Source organism: Enhydra lutris, unplaced genomic scaffold (genome assembly GCF_002288905.1).
Source record: "Enhydra lutris kenyoni isolate GAN:26980312 unplaced genomic scaffold, ASM228890v2 scaffoldscaffold23, whole genome shotgun sequence".
Lineage (NCBI taxonomy): Eukaryota > Metazoa > Chordata > Mammalia > Carnivora > Mustelidae > Enhydra > Enhydra lutris.
Window position 1 is genome coordinate 27,836,561 of NW_019154107.1, and position 26,535 is coordinate 27,863,095.

At 49.5% G+C, this 26,535-nt stretch overlaps 2 protein-coding genes across 5 annotated transcripts; both read right to left on the reverse strand.

The window, feature by feature from the left end:
* Positions 1-925: 925 nt before the first annotated feature.
* Positions 926-15,485, reverse strand: LOC111150586 (ELK1, ETS transcription factor). 3 transcript variants are annotated; one of them, XM_022508093.1, is made up of 6 exons: positions 15,423-15,485; positions 7,130-7,403; positions 4,228-4,671; positions 3,150-3,596; positions 2,381-2,482; positions 926-2,295 (listed from the first exon to the last, which is right to left on the reverse strand). In XM_022508093.1, the coding sequence occupies exons 2-6, from the start codon at positions 7,337-7,339 to the stop codon at positions 2,197-2,199; spliced, it is 1,302 nt and encodes a 433-aa protein (XP_022363801.1). In that variant the 5' UTR covers positions 7,340-7,403; positions 15,423-15,485; the 3' UTR covers positions 926-2,196. The 3 variants fall into 3 exon arrangements, with proteins under 3 accessions (XP_022363801.1, XP_022363799.1, XP_022363798.1); XM_022508091.1 differs by having other exon boundaries at positions 7,130-7,373; positions 15,423-15,473; XM_022508090.1 differs by lacking the exon at positions 15,423-15,485 and having other exon boundaries at positions 7,130-8,821.
* Positions 15,486-16,770: 1,285 nt separating this feature from the next.
* On the reverse strand, positions 16,771-24,867 carry LOC111150592 (ubiquitously expressed prefoldin like chaperone). Of its 2 annotated transcripts, XM_022508100.1 has the most exons (7): positions 24,765-24,867; positions 24,481-24,587; positions 23,408-23,489; positions 23,202-23,269; positions 22,842-22,949; positions 17,090-17,153; positions 16,771-16,870 (listed from the first exon to the last, which is right to left on the reverse strand). In XM_022508100.1, the coding sequence occupies exons 2-7, from the start codon at positions 24,576-24,578 to the stop codon at positions 16,817-16,819; spliced, it is 474 nt and encodes a 157-aa protein (XP_022363808.1). In that variant the 5' UTR covers positions 24,579-24,587; positions 24,765-24,867; the 3' UTR covers positions 16,771-16,816. The 2 variants fall into 2 exon arrangements, with proteins under 2 accessions (XP_022363808.1, XP_022363809.1); XM_022508101.1 differs by lacking the exons at positions 24,481-24,587; positions 24,765-24,867 and adding an exon at positions 24,039-24,194.
* Positions 24,868-26,535: the final 1,668 nt, after the last annotated feature.

Consider the following 26,535-nt stretch of genomic DNA (forward strand, 5'->3'; position numbering starts at 1 on the left):
CACTTATGTGGTCTCTCATACTGTTTCGGTCACTCGGCCTTGCCATCCTTTTCTCTCATGCTGTCCCAGTCCCTGAACCTCTGGGCCAGACTGGGGTAGTAACTGTAACCAATCTGCCACTGGTCTCAGGTATACATACACACACACACACACACGCTTACAGCCTCATGCTCCCCCTGTCAGAGCCAATTTTTCTTCAGTTTCTCACACAGTCTTTGCCAGTCTCACATGAACGGTGTTCACACGCACGGTCACGCATTCTTGGATTTTGGGCCTCACAGCCATTTTCTCTCACACAAACAGCTCTTTTCCACAAGGCTTCTAGGACCTCAGTCACTACAACAGCCTCGCACGAAGTTTCACACACCATCCATCTCCCAAACGCAGTCACCTGCTTATTTATAGGCAACCTTCTCGCTGGCACTCGGTCCCTGACCATCTGTCTCCACCACACCTTCATGCCCGTACGGGCTCACATGTTGTTCTGGTCACTCAGTCTGTCTTGCTCACCACCATCAGCCTGTCAGACGGTGTCGGGGGTGCTGTTCCCGCTGCCTGTGCCTAAACGGGACATCCCGCGTACCTCCAGACTCTTGAACCTTAATCGGCACTCGGTCTCACAGTGATTTTCGGGCACAGGGCCATCATTTCTTACATAGGCCTGGTGTCATTTGTGGTTACAGCTGCCACTCACAAACACACGTGACTTCACACACACACACACGCACACGCGATCGTAGCTTTCCACACCTTCTCTCTTCTTTGCACGCTGGGGCTACCAGTCTGCAGTCTCCCATGCACGCCATCACGCTCTCTCTCACGGTCAATTTCACACCCTCACTGCCTTTCACAGAAGCTCACGCCTGTCACAGTCAGTCCCAATGGCTTCAGGGGAAAAAAGGCTAGCAGCCTCCAGCATCACCTTTAAAAATATATATTTACAGGAACAATTCCCCATTCTCTGGGACTCTTAGAAAAAAAAAGATCCATTTTTGGGGAAGTAAAACAAACAGTGGAGACAGGTGTAGCACCGTCCCCCAAATCACCAACCCCCAGGTCCCCAGGCCCGGGCTGGTCCGGTGCTGACAGGAGGTGAGCCCAGGAGTCCTGCGAACCCACCCTCTCCAGCCTGGAATTCAGATAGGACAGGATTTATGTCCCCCATTCCTCCCTCCCAACTCCAGGGACACTTAAAGGGTCCTTTGTACCCGCCCGCAGGAAATTGGGGGGCTGGGAGGGAGGGAGTTGAAAATACACGTTTGGTATCAAAAATAAACACTTGGGGGTGGCAGGAAGACCCCCCCCAATCCCTTCCTTCCCACCCACCCCATCTCAGATATAGGAAGAGATGCTCTCCTCTCCCCTATTGAAAAGCCCTGTTTAAAAATAGATTATACTATCAAAATGGCAAGGGGTGGGGGACAAGGAGACCTGGAGTACTGGCTGGAGGGGTCCCCCAGACGGGAACCAACTCCCCAAAAAAACCCTCCATTGGGAGGTAACAGGCAGGACCCCAGGAGTTTGGCAGACACAGGAATGGCTTCTCGGGGGAGGAGAACAAAAGGGGCATTCCTCCCCCGGCCGAAAAGGTGGTATCTGAGAGAAAGGCTGGGGGGGTGGAAATTCCTACTTCAAGGGTGTGAGTCTTTCCTTGGCCAAGATTCCCAAACTGCTGAATGGCACAAATTCTTCCTGGGCCATTGGGTGTGGCCAGGAATAATAAACAACAACAACAAGCTACCTTTTCCACTCACATCCCAAAATGGAGACAGGGCTCCCTCAGCTTTCCAAGGGCCGGCTGAGAAATAAATAAAGAAAGGTCCTTCTCAAGCCAGACCCCGATTGTCTCATCTTGGGAGAAAATGTGGAGATGGGGGAGATGTCCTCACCAACCCCTCAAAAGGGTTGGGCCAGGCTCCTCTCAGTGGCCTTCAAAAAATAAATAAATAAACCGTCCCCACCACTGCTGTAGGAGACGTGTAAGGGCGGCCACTGGGGAACTGACCAAGAAGAGAGAAGTTGTATGTTTCCTGTGGAAGGGTTACTAAAAGATCTTTCCTAAGAATCCCTACCCCACCACAACTAGAGCACAAGTCTGTCAGCTGAACTATGTTTCTCCTTGAGACGGCTGGCTGGAGAGAAGTTCAGGGCCATGGATGGAGTGACCCCAGAAGGGGGTGGTGGTGGTGGTGGTAATCATGGCTTCTGGGGCCCTGGGGAGAGCACCACGGGGGTTGAGAGGCCATCCACGCTGATGGAAGGGATGTGCACCTGGGCGCTGCCACTGGACGGAAACTGGGGACAGAAATAGGGAAAGATCACGCATGGGGGCCATGCTGGGGTCTCTCACCCTCTTCGACATGGGGGAAGGGGATCCTACCTGGAAGGAGAGCTTGGCTGGGCTACGGGGTGCAATGGGACTCAGGGTGCTCCAGAAGTGAATGCTGGGGGGCAGCGAGCTGGGCGTCAGCAGCACCGGGGTCTGTGGGGAAGGGGTGGTTGGAGCTCAGGTGAGTATAGAGCAGGTGTGGGAAGATGGAAGGAACTTGGCTCCAGTCCCACCAGATTTCCCACTCAGCCTTCTGAGCTCACCCTCCCAAAGTGTACAGGCTTACCCCCTGACTACTAAGATCAAGCCCATGACACCTCTCCAGTTTTACAGACAACCCCTCCTAGCTCCTGAGAGCCCACCTCCAGCTTCACTGGGCGAGACCACCTACAAGACCCCATCCGCATGTTGTTCTCAAACCTCACACGGCACCATCCCATCAGCTTAGGATCTGCCTCCAACTCTTACATCCCACCAACCCATACACCTCACAGGAAACCCACTAAGGAAATCCCAGCCCCAAAAGCCCCACGCAGGATCCCCAAGCCATGCCCCAACCTAGAGAACAGTTTTGCCCTGCCCAAGGCCTCTCGGTCCCCGCCCACAAAACCACCCAGACCTGCCCATCATTCCAAAAGTCCACCCTTTGCCCCGGCACCAGGGCACCAGAGACCAGCTCGCCCTCCCCCGTTAATCAAGCCCTGTCCCTCCAGCCAATGGCACTCGGAGGCTCCACCCTCCCGCTCACCCAGAGATGACAGCACTGGCCCTTGCAGTCTAGCTCCTCCCTTGCCCGCCCCACCCCTTCACAGGCACTCACCAATGTGTGCGTAGGTAGCAGGGACGGGGTCAGCGCTGGCCCCGGCGCCTGCAGCCCAGAGCCAGTTCCCGATCCTGGAGTCCGTTCGGGTCCTGGCCCACCCAGCAAGCTGGGGCTGAGTGGAAGCTCCAGGTCCCGGGGCTTCCGGCCCTTCTGAGGCTGGGCAATCTCTGTGCTGGAAGCAGTGGAAGCCGGGAGGCCGCCCACCGGCGCTGCAGTCTCCATGACGACCGCGGGCAGCCGGGCTGGCACGCCCTCCGCAGGAGGGACTTCCGGCCCGGCCTTAGCGGCTTCCTGCACAAACCCCGCCTCCCCACCGACTGCGGGTTCCAACTCTTCCTTGGGCCCGTCCACTTTCACTTCTGGGGGCAGTGACCTGCCCGACCCGGGCTCCACATTCAGCTCTTCTGATTTAGGATTCTGGGCCTCGGGTGGGGTCAGGATGACCTGGGAGAGGAGGAGGGGGCGGGCAGAGGGGGCGCATAAGGATTGCTGGGCTAGTGAAGCCAAGGACTTGTCTTAGAAGGACTTGTCCTTCGTACGGGGCGGGGCATGACTACACATCAAGACAGGTCCACCAGCAGGACGTGACGCTTTGCCGAGGATGTGAGGCTGCTTCTGGGGAGGCTTCTCTCTGCGGGACAGGGCTTCCCCTAAGGGTGGCCTCCTGGGGATACTGCCCTCATTCATGAAAGCCATGGTTCTCAAAATTTTGCTTTAGGGACTAGCAGCATGTGCCTCATCTGGAAACTAGTTTTAAAAAAAAATTCTCGTGCTAGTCCCCTGATCCACAGAATCAGAAACTCTAGGGGGGGGTGGATGGGCCCCAGAAATCTGTCGTTTCAAAAGCCCTCCAGGTGATTCTGATGAATGCTAAACTGAGAGAACCTATGCATTAAACAAATACGTTCTTATTACTTGCATGGCTCTCCTCCCCAACTCTTTCTCCCAGGGAACTTGTGTGTCCCTCCTTCCATGGTATCTAAATAGAATGTCTATGTCCCTTCTGCCAGCAGCCCTCCTCATCTGGGAATTGTATACCCGCCCTCCTACTGAATTTCCATCTTCCAGTCCTTACCTGCAGAGGGAGGCCAGCCTCCTCCGCCTCCAGGCAGGCCTCCAAGGGGCTGGGACTAGTGCTCCTGCTCCCAGACGGGGGCACTGCTGCTCCCGAAGGGGCGGTGTTGGGGAGCACGGAGGCAGGCCGAGGATGAGGGGGCGGCTGTGGCTGCAAGGACTGGATGGTGAAGGTGGAGTAGAGGCCCGAGCGCATGTACTCATTCCGGCTGCTGCGCGCCAAGCCCCCGGGGCCTGCCATTCCTGCACCCTTGGGTGTGCCTGGTTTCCCAGAGGCTGTGTCCCCGGGGGCAGCATGTACAGCAGTGGTGGCCACATTTGCCACAGTAGAGGTGACAGACACCTCGGGCTGGGGCGGGCAGTCCTCAGTGGAGCACCTCGCGACTTCAGGGTAGGACACAAACTTGTAGACAAACTTCTGGCCGCTCACTTTGCGGATGATGTTCTGGGAAGGGAGGAGACAGGATAAAGGGCCTTAGAATTCTGAGAGGGCCGCAGTGGAGGGAAGGTACGGAAGAGGGGGCGCAGGGGTGTCTCCTAGGGTCTTTCTTGCCCCCTCCTGGCTTTTTACATATACACCATTCCACTAACACATCTGCCCCCAAGTAGGCACCCCCCCAGCCCACTTCTCACCCACGTCTTTCCCAATTTGGGGGCTCCTCTCTTCCCCTCCTTCTGTTTCTACCTCTCTTGCCCATTGTGATTCCCCTCTCTTGTAGTTTTCCCAGTTTCTCCCCTTTCCTCTTCTCCCTTCCACAACTCTTTCTTTAGTCTACTGCCCTTCCCTCCATGTCTCCTTCCCATCCATCCCTCTCCATGTCTTCCCGTCACTTTTCATCTCCATCTGTTCAGTCCCCTCACTCCCTCCTCAGAGACACACCCCCCCACCCTGTAGCACCTCTCCACAAGAGGCCCCACCTAGGGGAGCCAGTGCAGGAACAGGCTTTTCTCCTGGCTCCCGGAACCGGGAGAGTCTGTGGGCTAACAGGGCCAGGCCTTGGGAGTAGCTGCCAGGACAGCTGGGGAGTGTGGCTGATGCAGTAAGACAGGAAAATGAAGTAACTGATGTAAATACTGGAAGAGACTAAATTAATAGAGAAGAATGTAGCAGTGAATTATTAATAAAGAGGATTATTTAAAGCTATCGATAGAGAGGTAGAACCAGGCAAGGTCACTAGGGAGGACAGGCTGAAGAGCCTCATTCTTTTTTGTTTTGGGGCTTTTTCTGAACTGTCATAATTTATTTCTGGACTTAGCTGTAACTGAGGAGCCTCATTCTTAATACTGTGGTACAGGTTTAAGGGGTGCCTGGGTGGCTCAGGTCATGATCCCGGGGTCTGGGGATCGAGCCCTGCATTGGGCTCTCTGCTCAGTAGGGAGCTGGCTTCCTCCTCTCTCTCTGCCCCCCACCCCGCTCATGGGCTCGCTCTCTCTCTCTCTCTCCCCCTCTCACTTGCTCACTCTCTCAATAAAGAAATAACATCTTCAAAATGTTAAAAAATATTGCGGTACAGGTTTAAGCTAAGGCAATTAGAAAATGAAGTGACTGACAGCAACCAGACAGGAGCATTAAAATACTGGTATAAGCACTGGAGGGAATCTCAAGGCTGGCTGGGTAGATCGCAGACCATGTCTGAGATATTTCAGGATAGGTCTGGAGGGTCTCAGGAATGCTGCGGTGGTCTCAGGGCACAGAATGAGGTGGCCTCAATATTGTTTTGGTGGTTTCAGCTAAAGGAACAAAATATGAGAATGGAATAAATGCTATGATGATTTATGGTGTGCAGCATAGGACCAGGACTGTTCTGGGGGACAAAAGGCATCTGGGGGTGCACCAGGGCACCCTAGAAACATCTTAATGCTGGTCAGGTATGTCACAGGGTGGGTTTTTGTTTCTCAGAAAATGAATGAAAAAGGAATATTAATTAATATTGCTTTGGAAGTTTCGGATAAAGAAGAAAATGAAATAACTGGTCTATTGTGAGGGATAGGAAATCCAGCACTTGTCTGAGAATCTGAGAGGATGAGGAAAATGTAAAATTTTAGCTATAGGCATAAGAGGATACAATAATAAAAGCTGGGGTGGGGTGGGCCAGTGTTGCTTTGGGAATGCATGAGAATGGAGTGTGGAGCTGGCATTATACATGTTGTTCTGGAGGTCTGAGAAGAAAAGAACTGACAAAAGTGTTCACTATCCTAGAGGATGAGATAAGGAAAAGTTAGTATAATATTGCCATGGACGTAATGAAGCCAGGAATAAGATTATTCTGGAGTTCTTATTCTGGAACAAGAGCAGATTATGAAATAACTGAGGAGTCCAGGACTGGTCCAGTTCCAGGAGACAGGATAAGGAAGTCATTATTATACTGTTTTCCAAATTTTTAGCTATAGGAATACGGCAAGAAAATGAAACGTTGTGTGGGGGGTAGTGGTACAGCATGAACTTGGGGACCTCAGAAAAGGGGTGAGTAGGGGTATTAGTATTACTATGAAGGTTTCAGCCTTAAAGCAGTAAGACAGAGAAAATACCTTAGACTGGGGTGCCTGGGTGGCTCAGTTGGCTAAGCGACTGCCTTCGACTCCGGTCAAGATCCCAGGGTCCTGGGATCGAGCCCCGTGTCAGGCTCCCTGCTCAATGGGGAAGTCTGCTTCTCCCCCTCCCCCTGCTCATGCTCTTTCTCTCACTTACTCTCTTTCTTTCAAATAAATTAAGAAAAGAAAAGAAAAAGAAAATACCTGAGATAAATATTTGGGGTGCCCAACATTCATCTGAGAGTATGACAGGGTAGGGTAAAAAATAGCAAACTCTGTTTTCAAAGTTATAGCTATGACAATTAAGACAGGAAAATGAAATAACCGATATAAATGTTGGCAGCTTCCAGTCCCAGTCCCAGAGGCCTTACCTTGTCATAGTAGTAACGCAGGGCCCGGCTGAGCTTGTCGTAATTCATGTTGGTCTTGTTCTTACGCAGCCCCCACAGCCGGGCCACCTCCTCAGCATCCACCAGCTTGAACTCACCGCCATCCCGTGAGGTCCACGAGATGATGTGGCCGTTTCCCTGCTCTCTCAGCAGCTGCAGCAGAAACTGCCACAGCGTCACAGAGGGGTCCATCGCTGGCGGAGTGCTCACGCCATCCCAGGGGTACCTGGAGGGCAGACAGCTCAGAGCTGAGAGGCTGTGAACACAGGAGGTGGCAAAGGTCAACAGGAGGAGGAGTCCTTTCTTTCCATCTTGTCTCCGCTTCTGTTCCCAAAGCAACATCATTCCCTAAACACCCTCAGACTAAATTCTATGTGCCCTCAGCCTGGCTTTGGATGACTCCCCATCATGGAAGGAGACTTCTGGGGACAAGAGGATGGTGTGAATGTAGTTTGCATGTGAGACAAACGTGAATTTTGGGGGGCCAGAGGTCACACTGTGGTAGGCAAAATAATGGCCTCTCAGAAACGTCCACATCCTAATCCCTGGAACCTATGATATGTTATGTCCATGGCAAAAAGAACTTTGCAGGTGAACTTAAAGTTCCTGTAGTTTCCTCATATCTGCAGGGGATACGTTTCAAGACCCCCAGTGGATGCCTGAAACTGTGGACAGTACCAAACCCTATATATACTATGTTTCTTCCTATACATATACACACAATAAAGTGTAATTTATAAATCAGGCACAATAATAGATTAACAATAACTAATACTAAAATAGAACAATGATGGCAATATACTAGAATAAAGTTCTGTGAATGTGCTCTCCCAATATCTCATTGTTCTGTACCCACCCTCCTCTTTGTGATGATGTGAGATGATTAAATACTCATATAACGAGATGAGGTAATAACGTAGGCACTGAGACACAGTGTTAGGCTACCACTGACCTTCTGATGACAGGTCAGGAGGACCATCTTCTGCTTGACTGCGGGTAACTGAAACCACGGAAAGCAAAGCTGTGGATGGGGGGGTACTACTGTACGGACCTTAGGGAGATTGTTCTGGATGATGTGAGTGAGCTGAATCTAATCACAGGAACTCTTACTAAAAAAAGCAAGAGGCAGAAAGAGAGCTCCAAGAGCTGCAATGACAGAAGAGGCAGGAGAGATTCAAAGCATGAGAGAGACTTGACCTGCCATTTACTGGCTTTGAAGATGGAAGAATGAGGCTCAAGCTGGGGGAATATGGTGGCTTCAAAAAGGTAGGAACGACCTTCAGCTGATTATCAGTAAGGAAACAAGGACCTTAATCTTATAACCTCAACAAACTGAATACTGCCAGCAGCTTGCATGAGCAGGAACCAGATCCTGCCCTGGAGCCTCCAGAAAGGAATGCAGCCCCGCCCATACCTGGGTGTCAGCCTGGTGAGGCTGGGCTGGACTTCTGACCTCTGGAGTGCCAAGATAATAATTTGCATTGCTTTAAGCAGTTCTATTTGCAATAATTTGTTATAGCAGTTGTAGAAAACTAGCATAGTTTCCCTCACCTGAACGTTTTCATTTGCAACCTCTGCCACATTAAATATCAAGTTTTCCAGGAGGTTCCGCCAGCCCCTTGCAAAACCTGTTTCTTGTGGGGCTGCTCTCTTCACTCTAGAAGTCTTCCTCATCGTTCCAGTCCCAGCCATCATTCCAGTCCCAGCCACAGGAGCCTGGCCTTTCTGAGGCTTTCCTGAAACTCAATGCCTGCTTTCTTCTGTCAACTTTGCACTCCTTCGGCCTGTTACTGTCCCTTTGGGTCCTCCTTCTTGGTAACAGCAATAACTAACATTTGCTGAGTTCATAATGCTTGGCTGGTATTGTTCCAATCAGGCAATATGGCCTACCAGACAATCACTCAGGCTCTAGAACCAGACTGCCAGGACTGGAATCCTCGTTCTGCTACTTATTAGCAGTGTGGCCCTAGGCATATTCTCTCTTTTTTTTTTTTTTTCAAAGATTTTATTTATTTATTTGACAGAGAGAGACAGCGAGAGAGGGAACACAAACACGGGGAGTTGGAGAGGGAGAAGCAGGCTTCCCGCTGAGCAGGGAGCCCAATGCGGGGCTCGATCCCAGGACCCTACAATCATGACCTGAGCCGCAAGGCAGACGCTTAATGGATTTAATCACCCAGGGGCCCTGACCCTGGGCATATTCTTTAGCTTCTTTGTGCCTCAACTTTCCCATATTTAAAATAGGGATAATAACATGCTCACCTGTAAAATAGGGATACTAATAATACCAAGTTCACAGAGTTATTCTACAGATTAGGTATCACATGCTTGGAGTATGATAAGCTTTTAATAGAATCTAGTTTCCAATTTGTTCATAATTCCTTATCTGCTATTCCAAAATCCCCCAAACTCTAAAAACAGAAAATTTCTTGGGGTGCCCAGGTGGTACAGTCAGACAAGCAGCTGACGCTTGGTTTTGGCTCAGGTCATGATCTCAGGGTCATGGGATCCAGCCCTGCACTGGGCTCTGGGCTCAGTGCAGAGTCTGCTTGGGGATTCTCACTCTTCTTCTCCCTCTGCCCTGCCCTCTGTGCACGTGTGAGCTTGCTCTCTCAAATAAATAAATCTTAAAAAAAAACACACACACACACACAACCAAAAAACCCCAAAACCCAGAAAACGTCTTTATCACCCTTTGGCAGCAAAACCAGATTGGAAATCAATGAAGTCCTTTCCAGTCTTTAGTGATCCTCACTTAGTGCTGACTGTTCCTACATTCTGCTACAGAAATCTGAATGTGGCTGATTACTGAGGGCGTTATGTAACATTTTGTATGTGCACCTTGTTACCTTTCTAAAATCTGAAAAATCTGAAATTCTGAAACACATCTGGCTCCAAGGGTTTTGGATAAGGGCATGCAGACCTATACTGCTATTTTTATAGGTACTGACTCATGTATCTTTCATCACAACCCTGGGAAAGTAGGCGCTCTTTATCATCGCTAATTTACAGAGGAGGGAGCCAAGATACAAAATGTCCAGATGACATCCTATGGGCCATGGAGTCCAAGTGGCACAGCCAGGATTTGGACCCCATGCAGTCAGATTCCCGTTATCTAAGCATGTAAACTGTTAGGCTAACTGCTCTGACGTTGTTCCCTCAGCACGTCCCCACCCCCCAACCCCAAAACTGCCCTCTTCGCTGAATCGGAGGGTGAACTGGAAATGAACACAGAGCTTCCTATTCCTTAAGGAACAAGCTTTCATCAATCGACTGTTCACGGGCTGGGACTGTTGGGTTAAGAATAAGACCTTCCAAACCAGGTTTTAAAGAACCATCCTTCATTCTTTAATCTGTAATGAAATACAGAATATGATCGGCATGAGTCTCTCTTGTCTGAGCTCTTTTGAAGTTCACTGGGCGGACACAGTTTTAGGCCATTATACAAGTCACAAAGCCATGAAAGTGTCCACATTTGAGAGTCCTGTCATCAGAGGCTTTACTGAGTTGACTTCAAAGACCTGCTCGTCTCAGAGGCACAAAGAGTCCAGTGTGACTCCTGGTGGCCAAGACGGGCAATGTTACCAGATCCTCTTCCAGCCGTGATCGGACCTACTAATTAAGGTAATATCTGACCATTTGCTCCAAGCCATGACAGCACACAGGGTTTCACGTTTTGTTTATTGTATTTCCCACCTGACCCCTCAGAAGAGACCTAGTAATCTGCCTCACTCAGGAGTGTTTACGTCTCTTTGTCTCATTCATTCAGCAACCGTCTTTTGAGTGCTTACTGGGGGCTGGGGGCTGGGTGGGGATACAGCAGTGAACAAAACAAAAATTCTCATCTCAGTGGGGAAGACAATTAAGGAAGAAGATAAATGAGTCAAAGAGTAAGTCAGATGGTGAGAAGAGCTATGAAAAAAGGAGGTAGGGAAGGAGCGGTTCTTTCTGAAAAGGGTAGTCAGGGGAAGGTAGGCCCTAGCGGGTGACATCTGAGCAAACACCTAAATGAGGTGAGCGAGTCAGGTCAGCGATGACCCAGGGAACAGGGTGATCCAGGCAGAGGACACCGCTAGGGTGAACGACCCTGAGGCGGGAGCGCGCAGGGCAGGTCAGAGGAAGAGCAAGGAGTCAGGCAAGATCAGAGAGGAAGGAGTAAGGGTACAAAAAGTAGTAGCGAGGTGAGAAGAGAGGGGTTATGGGGGCCAGGCTGAGTGAGGCTTTTGTGGGCCCTGCCAGGACTGTGACTCTGAGAGAAGAGCCACATGAGGGCTGTGAACAGAGGGGCAACAGGCCATGACCTGGACTTTAACTGGATCCTTCTGGTTATTGTGAGGAGAACTGGCTGGAGGGTCTGACGAGGCTACGGTGACCGTCCAAGTGAGTGATGGCCGCGGCTGCAGTGGAACTGGGAAGGGATGGCTGAGTTCTGGACGAAATGTGGAAATAGAGTGAGCGGGACTTGCTGATCAAACAGTATGGCGGTGGGGCGGTGGGGGGGCAGTGAGAGAGACACCATCAAAGGTGACTCTAGGTGTGTGGCCTGAGTGTCTGGAAGCTGGGACCCTCTGAGATGGGAGCACAGCAGGAGAGCAGGGTTTGGGGCAAGATCAGGAGGTCCATTCTGGAGATCTCAGAGGCCTGTTAGACACCTACATGCACACTATGAATAATGATGTGAATTTTGAAAATAGTCATACAACCCTTACTGTGTATATCACATACCGTTTTCATCATTTAACTCATGTAATCCTCACAGCAACACTGTGGGGGCGGGCGTTATTATGATCCTCCCATTTTCCAGAGGAGGAAATAGGTGCAGACTTCAGTCACCTGCCCCACATTATGCAGCTGGAAGTTTGCAGACCTGAGGTTCCAGCCCAGGCAGCCCGGCTGCAGGCAGTGGTCCCAGTGCTTTACAAGAGCAGCTCCTTATAAAGTGAGACAGAGAAGCAAGACCCTCGAGGGTCTGGGGGATGGTGTTTCCCATGGGGTGAGCAGGGAGGGTTCCCCGAGGAAGTATCGTGCTGGCAGAGACCTCAAGGAGGGGAGGTAGCAAGCCACGTGAACATCTGTGGGAAGGGCCTTCGTATGAAGACTAAAGTGCCCACGAGCTTGGCACCCTGCATCATGGGCGCTGTGAGTTCACCCAGTTCCCATCTCTGAGGACACGCACATACCCTTCCCCCTTCTCACACCTGATGAACTCTTTATTATTCGATCCTCAGGTTCTCCTATCTCCCGGGCAGAATGAATTCCTCCTCTGTGTGATCCAGTGTGCCAAATAAACCTGTCTGCTCTTGCAAAGCCCTTCTCTCTGGCTCTCTGGTCTCCTGCTCCTCTGCCCTGTTCTAGCTGTCTGACCTCGGGCGAGTTACTCAACCTCTCTGGGTCTGTTTCTGCATCTGCAAAATATCCTCCAGATATAGGATTCTCAAAGGCTTTTGTGAGGATTAAGTGCCAATATATGTAAAGGACTTAGAAAAATATCTCTGGCATGTGGTAGACACTTGACAAATGTTAGCTCTCAGCTCATGTATTAGCTGTTTCCGTCCCCTCACTCTCCAACCTTATGTATTACCGTGGCCTACACCATCTGGCTCCCATCACCGCTCTAACCTTGTCTCCTGCCTGCCTCCCTCCCTCCACTCTGCCCCAGCCACACTGGCCTTCTCCGTGTTTCTTGAATGCACTAGGCATAATCCCACCTCAGGGCCTTTGCACCAGCTGTTCCTTCTGCCCCTAGAACACTCTTCCCCTAGACTTGATGGCTTCCTCCCTGATCTCCTTCAGGCCTTAATTCAAGAGTCACCTTCTAAAGGAGGCCTGCACGGTGCCTAAGATTTCAACCACCCCCATATTCTCTCCCTGTCTTCCCTACTTCATTTTCCCCCTTAGCGCCTGTCTAACATACTATCTAATTTTACTTACTGTTTTATTTATATAGTCCATCTCCCCTACTTTTAGCAAACGTCTGCTCCACAAGGACAGGAATTTCTGCCTGTTCTGTTCCCTGCCATATCCCCAACACCTAGAAGAGTGCCTGGTATTCAGTAGGTGCTAAGTGTTTGCTGAATGAACAGTCCCAATTAGCTTCTTTAACTAGCTCTCATATGCCCTCTTCATCTCCATCTTCCCCCCAACCCTGATCTGTCTAAAATAATATTTTTCACATTCATTCATGTGATAAAGTCTTACTGGGCACCTACTATATACTAGGTATATCTACCCAGCAATAAATAAGTGGACAAGAAACTGTAAGCCCTCATGGGACTCCTGTTCTAATGGGGAAGGCCAATAAACTGGTAAACTACACGGTGTGTCTGATAGCGACCGAGGGCAAAGGGACCAGTCAAGCCAAGAAGGGACCTGAGGCCTGCTATATATGCAGGTTCAGATTGTCAGGGACAGGCTGACATCTGAACAGAGCTCTGAACTCAATCATGCAAAGATTGGGGGTAGAGCGTTCCAGGCAGAAAACAGAGCCGAAGCAAAGGCCCTGAGGCTGGACTGCATTTGCTGTATCTGGGAATGAGTGAGGAGCTCAGTGTGGCTGGCACAAAGGTGGGAGGATAAGGTGCAGGAGGTGAGGTCAGGGAGGTGACTTGTTTTATTAACTCCCCGGGATGCTTCACACTGGAGGGGGTTCTGGTTCTGATTCCTCCATTTTAGAAATGAGGAAGCGTAGGCAGAAAGAAAGTGGTTAAGTCACTCAGGTCATAAGCTGCCGTGATTGGGGGTGGATGGGTGCTGAGACAAGGTGTGGAATGGAGACAGCTCTGCAGTCCCAGGGATAACGGCAAAAACAAAAGCTTGGAGATGGCAAGTAATTTGGTGTTTGAGGAGTGGGGTCTCAGGTGGGATGGGATTAAGTGAGAGAGGGGAGCCTCGAAAATTAGTCTGTGTTCTGAGGGGCAGCCTAACTGTGTACTTACCTCCAAATGACGTATTGAACCCCCTATGCTGAAACTTTCCTGGGTACCTATCTCACAGGGTTGTGGTGAGGATTCAATGAGCTCACTGATACAAAGCTCTCTGCCGGTACCTAGTAGGCACTCAGTAAACATTAGCTCCTAAGGGCATTATCACTATCTCTGATGCACCCACGTATTGGAGGGAGGCAGACTGTCTTAGGGGTTAATGATGTGTACCAGGGGGGTGTATTCTAGAGTAAAAAAGCCCTGGGTTCAACAAGCACAAGGGAAGAGCCACTGATTGGGGGGGGGGGACAGGGAAGGCATGGACTGATCCATCACAAGGAAAAGAGGGGCAAAATAAAACCCCCTCCTGGAAGAGGGATTACAAAGCACACTGGACTCAGGGGAGGGCATGGGGGTGTGTGCCTGAATGCAAGCACATGGGTAGCAGGGAGGCCAATGAACAGATCCCCTTCAAAGGCGGGGGTGGGGGAGTGCAAAGGCTCATCTTATTGGGGTGGTGCAAGGGGAGCAGAAAGGCATACTGACTGTACCACAGTAGATGGGGTGAAAAGCCATCACACAGACCAATTAAAAGGAGAAGAGAACGAGGCCATGGACTGGGCTACTGAAAATGGGGAGATAAAAAGCACTGATCTGACCCACTATTAAAAGGAAGGGAGAATCCCAGGGACTGGGGCAACAGTCTACAAAAAAAAAAAAAAAAAAAAAAAAAAAAAAAAAAAGGTTAGGGCAATGGGCTGATGACTAGGAGGATGTGAGTACAGGCATTTAGACGGGTCCACCGTAAAACAGAGTGTGTGATAAAACCGTGGACTAATGCGCTGGGGGACTGGAGGAGGCAGGAATACAACTTCACAGATTAACTCACTGTTAAAGGGGATGGGGGGTGTACAACGCCATGGATTGATTCACTACAAGGAAAAGGAGTGGCGGAACAAACAAGGCCACAGACGGGGCCCTTGAAAGTTAAGGAAGGGAGAAAAACATTCATATGGACCTACTGTCAAGTAATCGGACAATGCTAGAGACTGCTCTCCTATAAGTGGGGGTGGGGGCAGGACCACGGACGAGTCCACTGTACGGTGGGGTGGGGAGAAAATACAAGCCCACAGACCGATCCATTATAAAACAGGAAGGGGGGTCAGGCCACGGTCAGATCCACCACAAGGGGCGAAGGGAGGGGACAATACCACAGGCAGGTCCACCAGCCGTGGTGGCGGCGGTGGGCAGTCGAACACCAGCAGGCCACGGGCCAAGCCACATCCCTCGCGCGGGGGCGGGAAGGATACGTGGGGTCACGGACGGGCCCTCCACCCTCCAAGCCCCGGGCTCACCTGTGTGTAGCGCAGTGGCAGTATTGGCAGCTCCGGGGGGCGGGGGCTCCATGCGCAGCCCCACCGCCCCCCAGGCCCGGGCTCCGAGGCGGCGGCGGCGGCGGCGGCGGCGGCGGCGGTGGCGGCGGCGGCGGCAGCACCTAGAAGCCGCCCCTGCGTTTCCTCACCGCTCACGTGGGCCTACGGGGGAGGAGCCGAGCATTCTGCCACTCGTTGATTGGACAGAGCGCTTGGCTCGACCGCGACGCTTCCAGGATTGGGAGGCGGGACCTGCCCCATAGAGCTGTGCCGTGATTGGTCCAAGGGGAACTGATGGACCACAGATGGCCGCTTGCATTCCGAGCGGGCGTGCGGGGACCCGCCGGTGCTTCACGCTGATTGGCTCAAGCCTGACAGCCCGTGGGCGATTGACAAGATCCTGGGGGCTCCTGCCTCACAATTGGCCTATACGGAAGACAGCCTCCGAGGACAGGGGCGGATGGACTCTGCTTCCTGCTGATTGGTGGATGAGGGACTCCAGACAGCTGCCAAAACACCAACGGGGCGGTGCTGCACTCCACGCCGCTCAGCGGAAGCTGGACTTGTATGGAAGCGGGCGGAGCAGCAGGCAAGGAGGGGGTTAGGTCTGGGCTATGCGTAGGTGGGCAGGGTTACTCTATCGTGATTGGCTAGAAAAGACGAGTTTAGAACCGAGCCCAGGTAGGAGGTTAGGACAGCCGCCAGGCACGCATAGGAGCGTTGAGCGGCGGAAACTAAATGCCTACGAGAAAGTCAGCGGTGAGCAGCAGCCAGTTAGAAAGGGGCGGAACTTGGCTCTGTGTTGATTGGCGAAAGCTGGACTCAACCTAAAATAGGGGCCGGACCGACGAGTGCGGGATGCGGTTCTGCAGCCCTTGGTGGAACCTAGAACTATTTAGAAGCGGGGTGAGGCCAAAGTTGGGCCGAGGTGGGCGTGGGTGTAACCTAAGGTACCCCAGTCACGATTGGGGTGGGAGAGAGGGATAAACCTTTGGGCCAGGAGGGAAAGGCTGATTGTCTTGGTTACAAACCTCCACCCTGAATCGGCCCATTCTCTATGACAAGTAACAGTTATGTCCAGGAAAAGAAATAGAAAAAAGAGAAGGTCAGGTGGGAGGCCCAGGTTGCCAAGACAACGGAAGAGAGGGCAGAGTGGAAAGTCAAGTGGCAAATGTTGCCAGGCAACAGGCTGGAGGCGGGACTTCAGGGTTACTTTATAGGTTCCACACAGAGACTGTATCTCTAGGGCTCCTGGTAACTTTGTGCTTCAGAAACAGGGCACCTTCAGCAAACAGCAGGGGTTGAGGTAGGGAAAAAAGGGCCATGTGACTCAAAGGCATTCAGGCTCTTTAATGTCTGAGGAAGCGGGTAAGAAGTCAATGGTGAGGTGTCTCCGGGAAATTCTGCAGGCCTTGTAGTTCTCTAAGCCCCTGAAAAAGAGGACAGAAAGCACTGAGCAGAGACTGGGTCTGGGCCTCCACACAGGCTTGCTGCGACCTCCCCTCCCTCAGAGCCCGCCTGGCTCCAGCCTGGCTTCAGCTTAGAGAAAAAGATGGTCCTTCCAGTCCCTGGCTCTCTCCCTTCCTCAGGTCACAGCACCCTGAACACATCTGGAGACAGAGTCTGGGAGTGGGCTGAGCTGCTCTCACCTCTAGCAACATGTGGATATGGGCCTTGATATTCATGGAGTCCTTGGTGAGGCTGTCGCTGAGCCTGGAGAAAAGAAACAAGAAAGGGAGAAGTGGGCCCCACTTAACGCTCATGAGAATGATGCTTCCGCATCACTTCGAGAACTACCTACCTCCTGTGACAGGTGGTAGGACACGTTGCTGCCTGACCTGCTCCTGTGCACAAACGCCTAGCCACCCTCTGGACTGTACTGACTCGGAGACATTTACTGAATCCCTACTCTATGCCAGGCAATTTTAGGTACTGGGGAGAGAACAGCAAACACAACAGACAAAAATCTCGGCCTTCCAGAGCTCGAGCTCTCATTAAGAGGGACGAATGATGGAATGTGTTGGATGGTTGTAAGCAGAACGAAAAAGTTAAATGATGAGAGAGGATACGGAGTGCAGAAGTAGGGCCTGCTAATTCTGAGAGTACTTAGAAATGGCTGCACTGAGAAGCACTTGAGTCAAGACTTAAAGAAGTGAATCATGTGGACAGATGGAAGATGAAAGTCCCAGACACAAGGGCCGGCACATGGCAAGATGCTGAGGTGGGGGTGTACGTGGCATGTCTGAAGCACAGCAAAGAGGCTGGTGTGGCTGAAGAAGAATAAGTGAAGGGGGTATAGTAGGAGGTGAGGTCAGAGAGGTAAGCTGGGGAGGCAGATCAGGTGAAAGCCACAAGGCTGTGACTTTTACTCTAAGTGAGATGGGAGCCAAAGGAAGCTTGTAATCAGAGAAGGGATGTGAACTGACAAAGTTGGGTGGGTTTTTTTTTAAGATTTTATTTATTTATTTGAGAGAGCATGCATGAGCAGGAGGAGGGACAGAGGGAGAGGAGGAAGCAGACGCCCCACTACACAGGGAGCCCGATGTGGGACTCGTTCCCAGGACGCTGAGATCATGACCCGAGCTGAAGGCAGACGCTTAACTCACTGAACCACCAGGGGCCCCGCTGACTAGGGTTTTGGCGGATCCACCTGGTTGCAGTATGGAGAACTGGGGATAAGGAGAGCTAGTGTGGAAGCTGAAGTCCAGTGAGAAGGCTACTGTAATAGCCTAGGTGAGAGATGGAGACTCAGACCAGTGTCAGCAGCTGAGGTGATGATCAGTGACTGGATTTGGAATATATTCTGAAGGCAAAATCAACAGGATTTACCAAACGGTTGGATGTCAGGTATGAGAGAGAGAGAGAGAGACGACTCACGAAGGATGCCTAGGCAACTGTGAAGCTGGAATTGCCTGAAACCGCTCTGGCCCGTGACTGTTGAGTAGAGAAACCAGTCAGTTCCTTATATCTTCTGGGCCGACTGGGATCAGTCTCACCCAAAAGAATCCTAATTGATAGAAAGGATCAAGGAAGGCCCTTCTGATGAACGAAGAATGAGTAAGTAATATAGTAAGATAGGGTCTTTTCCCCAAAAAGGCCAAAATGCAGGAAAGAGCAGTCAGGAAGTCAGAGTGTTAGGAATTAAGTGAATGGTGGAAGGAAAGTGGTATGAGAGAAGGTCCGAGGGGTAGGAAGTGGCTGGATTGTGCAGGGTCTTGAAACTGATAAGGAATGCATATTTTATTTTGCTGAACTATTCATCAAAAAGTAGAAATCAGTTTTAGGCAAACTAGATAAGGAAAGTAGAAGGTCACAACACAGAAGATTAAACTGGGGGGAAAAATACAGCACTATGAACCCGTTTATGTATCACTATCTCCCAAATTTATATTTTCAGTCCAGACCCCTCTCCTGAACTCCTGCCTTGGGAGTTTTAACTACATCTTCAAAAACTCCACTTCAGCCTTTAATAAGCACCTCATACTTAACGGGTCTAGGCTGAACTCCTGGGTCTTTCTCTCTAAATCTGCTCCTTCTCTATCATCTCCCTCTCAGATAATGGCAGCTCCCTGCGTTCTATTTAAAATTACAACCGCCCCATCCTAGGCAGTGTTTCATTTCCTTTTTAAATTTTTTTAAAGAATTATTTATTTGAGAGAGAGAAAATGGAGGAGGGGCAAAGGGAGAGGGAGAGAGAGAAACCTCAAGCAGACTCCCCACTGAGCACAAAGCCCGACGTGGGGCTCGGTCCCAGGACCCTGAGATCATGATCTGAGCTGAAATCAAGAGTCTGGCAGCTTATCCAACTGAGCCACCAGGCACCCATCCCTTTTTTAATTATTAAAGTATAACTGCCATGTAACATTAGTTTCAAGGGCACAACATAATGATTTGGTATTTGTATACACTGTGAAAGGATCATCACAATAAGACTAATTGGTAATGGTCATCATACAAAGTTACCAAAAATTTTTCCCAGGCAATGTTTCTTCTCTCTGCTCCCTGCTGTTCTCTGCAGCACTGCCAACCTGTGACATACTACATCATTTACTTATTTTTTATTGTCTGGCTTCCCTGCCTAGAATGTAAGCTATGTAAGGGCAGAGAACAGAGACTGGTCTGCTTTGTTCCCTGCTGTATCTCCAGGACACAAACTGTGTGTGGCCCATAGTATGCGCCAATGTATATTGAATGAATGACTGAATGGCTACTCCATGCAAAGGTGCCTGAAGTCCTCAGGAGATGGTTGAGTATATGTTTAAAGACAAGAAACCAGTGAAGCATGGTATTGTTACCAGAGAGCAAGAATGCTTTCGAGAATATCAGGGTTACTACTCAAAGAACAGAGTAATGAAACTGATCAGCTTCTAAGGGCAATCGGAACATCCATAAAGAGAACAAAATTAGTTAATGGTACAAGCCTGGTCTAGGAAAGGCTGTGAGCTGCAACACTTTTTAAAAAGGAGGAAAATACAAAGTCCACCAAAGGCTAGTTGTAACACAAATGAGAGATGTTTAGTTTTTTGCTACTATTTCAATATGTAAGGCAGTGTTAACAGTCAATGGTTACTGTCTCTTCTCTCTCTTTTTAAAAAGATTTTATTTTTAAGCAGTCTCTACACCCAATGTGGGACTTGAACCCTGAGATTAAGAGTCACACGTTCCACCTACTGAGCCCAGCAGGTGCCCTTATTCTGTCGCTTCTACAGTTACACGTCTATGGACGTGTACTCTTTTCTGCGTAATCAGGAAAGAATACACACGAAGACCTGATCCTCCCACTCCCCAAAGAAATATGCTAAAAATAAGGACTGACAGTCTTTTTGGTTGCATAAAATAACCTGAAAGAAAGTTAGTTCCAAGTGTGTCCCAAGGAACAAGGTATTTTTTTAAAAGATTTTTAAAAATTTATTTGACAGACAGAGAGCACTAGTAGGCAGAGAGGCAGGTAGAGAAAGAGAGGGGGAAGCAGGCTCCCTGCAAAAGCAGAGAGCCCGATGTGGGAATTGATCCCAGGACTCCGGGATCACAACCCGAGCTGAAGGCAGAGGTTAAACCCACTGAGCCACCCAGGCGCCCGGAACAAAGTATTTTAATTTTTTTTTTTTTTTAATTTTTTTATATGACAGAGAGAGAGATCACAAGTAGGCAGAGAGGCAGGCAGAGAGAGAGGAGGAAGCAGGCCCCCTAGTGAGCAGAGAGCCCGCCCGATGTGGGGCTCGATCCCAGGACCCTGGGATCATGACCTGAGCCGAAGGCAGTGGCTTAACCCACTGAGCCACCCAGGCGCCCCCGGAACAAAGTATTTTAAAGAGGAGAGTGAGCTACCCAGACTCAAATCTTCATCTCCTAGAAAGATTAAGCTTCTAGGAAGCCCTCCTAATTATAGTAAAATAATAAGAGATCCAATCACATTTCTCATGACACTAGTAAACCAGATAAATATATCAAAAAGATCAGACAAGGGGGGCAGGCATTGATAATGTAAATATATTTTGGGGAAATACATCAAGTCTCAAAATATTAAAATCTCAGGGCGCCTGAGTAGCTCAGTTGGTTAAGCGACTGCCTTCAGCTCAGGTCATGATCCTGAAGTCCCTGGATTGAGTCCCGCATCAGGCTCCCTGCTTATTGAGAGTCTGCTTCTCCCTCTGACCCTCCCCCTTCTCAAGCTCTCTCTCTCATTCTCTCTCTCAAATAAAAAAAAAATCTTTAAAAAAATTAAAATCTCTATCTGAAAGGCTCAGGAGTCCTGTCATAGAACAAGGAAAGTTTTGTTATAAAAAATGAACCACTAGTTCAGAACTCTGTTGGCCCATGAGAGCAGGCCCCTTGACCCCCTCACCAACTGGTCTGATCACTGAGATTTAGAAATCTCAGCAGATCTGATGCTCTTTCAGGTCTACTAACACTGAAACCTTGGAGTGGTTTGAAAAGAGAAGAATTACTAAAACCATGAGAGAGGCAAGTCTGGAAGAAATGAATGTAGGAAAAATTTAACCCAGAAGGCATTTTAGATCAGTGGTATTCACTCTTGTAAGATGGTATTCATCTAAGTATATTGCTCGGTGTTCCCTCTCCTGGCATGTTTGCCTCTCTTACCAATTCTGCAAATGTGGCAGTCACACATGGTCCCCTTGCCAGAAATAGCCCCACGGCTTGTTCACACAACCAAGAGACTCAAATGTCATTTCCCCTGGAAAGCCTTCCCTAGCTACATTTCAAACCTCTCATCCACACTCCCAATTTCCCTTCCCTGCACAAAGCCTTAAACTCAACTGGAGCTCACACTTTCTCCCCACATTACCTTCCCCTCCACCACCAGAGATCTGCTTCAATCCCCCCCTTCCATCTGGTTCCGGCATACCCTTTTAAATTTATTCAATAAACACAGAATGCCTACTGTATGCTATGTACTACTCTGGTCTCTTGGAGGTATAGACAAACTATTCCCCTTTGTAAAGCTTATATCCTAATGGGCGAAGGCAATGAATTTTAGAAAGAACTAAATTATACAGTAAACATTAAGAGGTCATAAGTAGAACAAAAGAGAGGAATGAGCAGTGCCGGGGTTGCAATTTTTTTAAAAGATTTTATCCACTTAGAGAGAGAGAGAGAGAGAGAAAGTGAGTAGGGAGGAGCAGAGGGGGAGGGAGAGGGAAATAATCTCCAAGCAGACTTCCTGCTGAGTCCAGAGCTTGATGTGGGGCTCTATCTCATGACCCCGAGATCATGACCTGAGCTGAAACCAAGAGTCGGATGCTCAGCTGACTGCGCTACCCAGGCACCCCCAGAGGTTGCAATTTTCAAGTTAAGTTACAGAAGGCCTCACTGAGGAGGTGACATTTAAGAAAGACTCAAACTGAGTTAGGAGAAAGGAAGCCATGTATGCACTTTGGAAAAATGTGTTATTGGCAGAGAGCACAGCCACTGCAGTCACCCTAAGGTGGGATCATTCTGAGGGTGTTTCAAGAAGCCCGGGAAGGTCAGTGTGGTGAGAGTACGGTGAATGAGCAGGAAAATTAGTAGGAGGTGAATTCAGAGCTAATTTGTTTTGCTGTTACTGATTTATAGGCCAAAACCTCCTGGATCTGGTCAAAATTAGACCTTCAAGGAACCCTTCTGTCTTGTTCACTGCTACCTCCCCACTGCCAAGTACAAAGCCTGGCACAGAACAGAGAGCCAACAAATGTGGTGAACGAACAATACCAAGACCATTTATTGAGTGGTTACTATGTGCTATACTTGGGGCTAAGCTTTGTGTCTCCCCTTTCCTCAGCCCTAGCCCTGAGGAGGAGGGGAAATGGCCCCTGAAGTCTCATCTCAGGGAGCCATGGGGAAAGGGAGAAGGGTGTTGCAAATGATGGCATTTTAGACACTATCCTCATAGGATGGACTTACTCTGTGAGGAGATTGCTCTTACGATCAATGAACTTGAGAGCTTCTGCCAGTGTCAACTCCAGGAAAAAACCATATCCAAGGGCCACGTAGATTCGTGAAGTGTCTGAGCTGAGGAAACAATCGTTAGAGGAAGTGGGGGAAGTCCTTATCACTGTTTAGCATACCATATAGCCATTCCTCCCACCTTACCCAACTTGGAGCTCTGGGAGGGTGGGGATTTTGTCCTATTTGATTCACTGTCGTATCCCCAGCACCTAGCGCAACGTCTGGTACATAGCAAGTACTCAAAAAAAAATTTGTTGAATGAAGGAAGGGGGGAAGCTGAGCCCTGTGGGCTCAGAGGGGCAGGTAGACACTCACACAACTGTGTCAACGAAGAAGTTACAGCCCAAATCCACCTGCATATATAACTCCGAGGGCTTAGCTTCCTGTGGGGCCAGGGAAAAAGAGGTAGGGGTCAGTGGTGACTTTCAGGTCAGCTGACAGGTTTTGGTCTGGGGTCTCTCCTCCCATCCCCCTCCCTTGCCCACACACACCAAAATGGTACCTAACCTTGCTGTTTTTACCTGAAGTCGCTCAATGACATTTCTCAGTTGAAGGTATTTGGCCAGCTGCTCATATACCTTGTCGCGATGGTCCAGCACTTTTCTGATGGGACAAGAGGACAACAGTGACCAAAGGGAAGCCCTGGCCCTTTCAGAATACCTCAATTTATCACTGAGATCCTCATGTTGCCATACCCTAAAGAAGCATTGTAGCGCAGAAGTTAAGATTTGAATTGTGGGTCAGACTGCCTGGGTTTGAACCCAGGGTCCCCCTTTTTTTTACTAGTTGTGTGACTTTGGCAATTAAATAAGCTCTTTAGGATTCAATTTCCCTATCTATAGGAAAGGGATCACAAGTATTACCTCAGAGGCATTAGGAGAATTAAACGAGTGTTTACTACAAAGTACTTACAGGAGTGCCTAACCAAATAGTAAGCTCTATGTATTAGCTATTATTTATTAGTTCTATTATCACACTCTACTCCCAATGCCTCCCTCCAATCAGAATGTCCATTCTAAAAAAAAAAAAAAAGTGTCCCATTCTTACTGTAAAAAAAAATCTTCCATCCCTTTTAGGATGTTCATTATCCTACTTCTGAACACTCTACTTCTTGCTCAGATTAATAATGATAGTAATAATTTTCATACTCACTGAGCCCGTAGTATCCATGTTAAATCCTTTACAAGCACTGAATACATTAAAAACTCAAAACCACCCCATCAAGAAGGTTCCATCAATTTTCCCATTTCACAGATAAGAAAAGTGAGGCAATGAAAGGCGAGTCAGGGTACAACGTCTTCACACGGATGGCGAAATGACCATGGATTCGAACCTGAGAACTCCCGCTTTGGGCTCTAGCTCAACCTGTAAGTGAGGTGGGAGGACGCCCTTGCGCGGACGCACCCTCTACTAATACCGCCACATCCCAGCCCAAGTCGCACCCCGGATGTCGCCCCTCCTTCTCGCCGGATCCGCGCACGGGGCCGGACTCCAAACGCCTCCCCCACCAATCAGAAGGCTAGGCCCTGACTTCGAACGCCCCGCCCCCCACGTGGGACGTTCCAGACGCCAGGCCCTCCACGCTGTCACTCACCGCAGGTCCCGCTGTAGCACGTCACAGATGAAGGCCTCGTAGCGCAGCACTTTCTCCCCCGTGGCTTCCAGCGCCCGCCGTTTAGGGGGCGTCGCCATGATGGGCTCCTGAGGAATGGGGATGGGGTAGACCACGTTGACCACTCTGTTTGGCCTCCGGCACAGTACATCTGCACCCTCTCAACAGCGGGAGTGGGCTCGTCTGGCTCCTGCCGGGGGTTCTGCCTTCTGCCCCTCCCAACACTGGAACTCGGCCACCCAGGGACACCCAAACGCGGCCCTCACCTTAGAGCCGCCGGCAATAAGAACGGTTGCTATAAACCGTGGCTTCCGGGTGGCGCGGGAGAATGACGTATGACAAGGGCGCTGGCCAACCAAATAGCCAGGTGGGGAAGGCGGTTCTAAAGGGCTGAACGCGGAGGAGAGAAGGGCGGGGCTTCAGGGAATCCAAAGAGAGTATACTCGACCGCAGAGCGTGGGAACAGGGAGACGCGCAGAGCTTCTGGGCATTGCGTGGCTCGCGGGGGCGGACTTTATTGGGATCTGGCAGGTTCTGGGCGAGGCGGATCGCGCGGGTAGAGGTAAAGAAAGTAAAGCATTTAGTATTTAAAAGTCAGAGCTTCGAAAGCAGACGGGCAAAAATTGATTAGGGTTCTGGTTTGTAAAAGGGAGAGTACCTCCCTGTGAACTATCGCCGTGGCTTTTGATTTTTCAGGCGGGAGATTTGGGTTTGACTCCCGGTAATAGGAATGAATGTGAGCATTAAAAAAAAAAAATTTTAAACGGAGACGGATTTCCTGAAACTCATCTTCAATAACTCCAGTTTTGCAGTTTGCAATCTATAACTAAGTTCCAAGCAGATACTGACAACGCACTATGTCTATTACCTCGTTTAAGAAAGGCGGCGACTGGAGGGTCGCTGAAGTCCTCTGCTCAAGATCGCTCAAGTCCTCTGCTCAAGTCCTCTGTTCTGTAGTTAGAAATAGTTCCTATGTCATTATTTAAATATGTAAACTTTTTATTTATTTGTACACACTCAAGTTAATGAATTTATTTTCCCATGTTAGATTTTCAAATAATAGCATCAAACCCAGGAAGTGGAGGCTGAGTCTGAAGGGAGAACCAAGATGGCCAGATCCCTCAAATGCTGTACCGCTTACAGGGCCTAGAGAACACCTTTCTACCAGTGAAGTCTTCTCAGATAATTTGTGTGTTTCCCATGTAAAATCAAGTTTTTCTTTCAAATGCTCAAAACCTAAGCAAGTCAAGCTTTTCTTTGCTCTTAGAACAAGATGTTTGTAAAGGAAATGTGATTTTTAAAAATATGTTTTTTTTTTTAAAAATCTCATGTTTCAGGGGCACCTGCAGGGCTCAGTGGGTTAAGCCTCTGCCTTGGGCTCAGGTCATGAGCTCAAGGTCCTGGGATTGAGCCCTGCGTCGGGCTTTCTGCTCAGTAGGGAGCCTGCCTCCCCCCCCCCCCCCCCCCCCAACCCCCCTTCCCCCCCCCCTTCCCTCCTTTTGTTTTTTCTCCTTGTGTGTCAAAAAAAAAAATAAAAAAAATCCTTAAAAAAATCTTCTAATGTTTCATATAGTTAAAATTATATTTGTTATGACTGAAACAGACACCAGGTAGGTAGACAATTATTATTGAGTTAATCTATACCATTTTCCTGTGGGGGAAAAAAGAGTGTTATGTTTGTTATCTTTATTTAACACAAAAGAACACAGAGTTCTGATGAGCTGGAGATGAGTCCGTGCAAGCCTATTAACTTACATTTCACAAAAACATTTTTAACTTAAAAAAAATAAGATTCTATTTAAGAGAGAGAGGGAGGGAGAGAGAGAGAGAGAGCACCAGCAGGGGGAGGTGCAGAGGGAGAAGCAGACTCTCAGCTGAGCAGGGAGCCTAACTTGGGCTCATGACCTGGGAGTCATGACCCTGGGATCATGACCTGAGCTCAAGGCAGATGCCGAACCACCTAGGTGCCCTCATTTTTTACCTTTTAAAACCATGTACCCAACTTTATTTTTACATTTTAAAACTACAGAGAAGTTG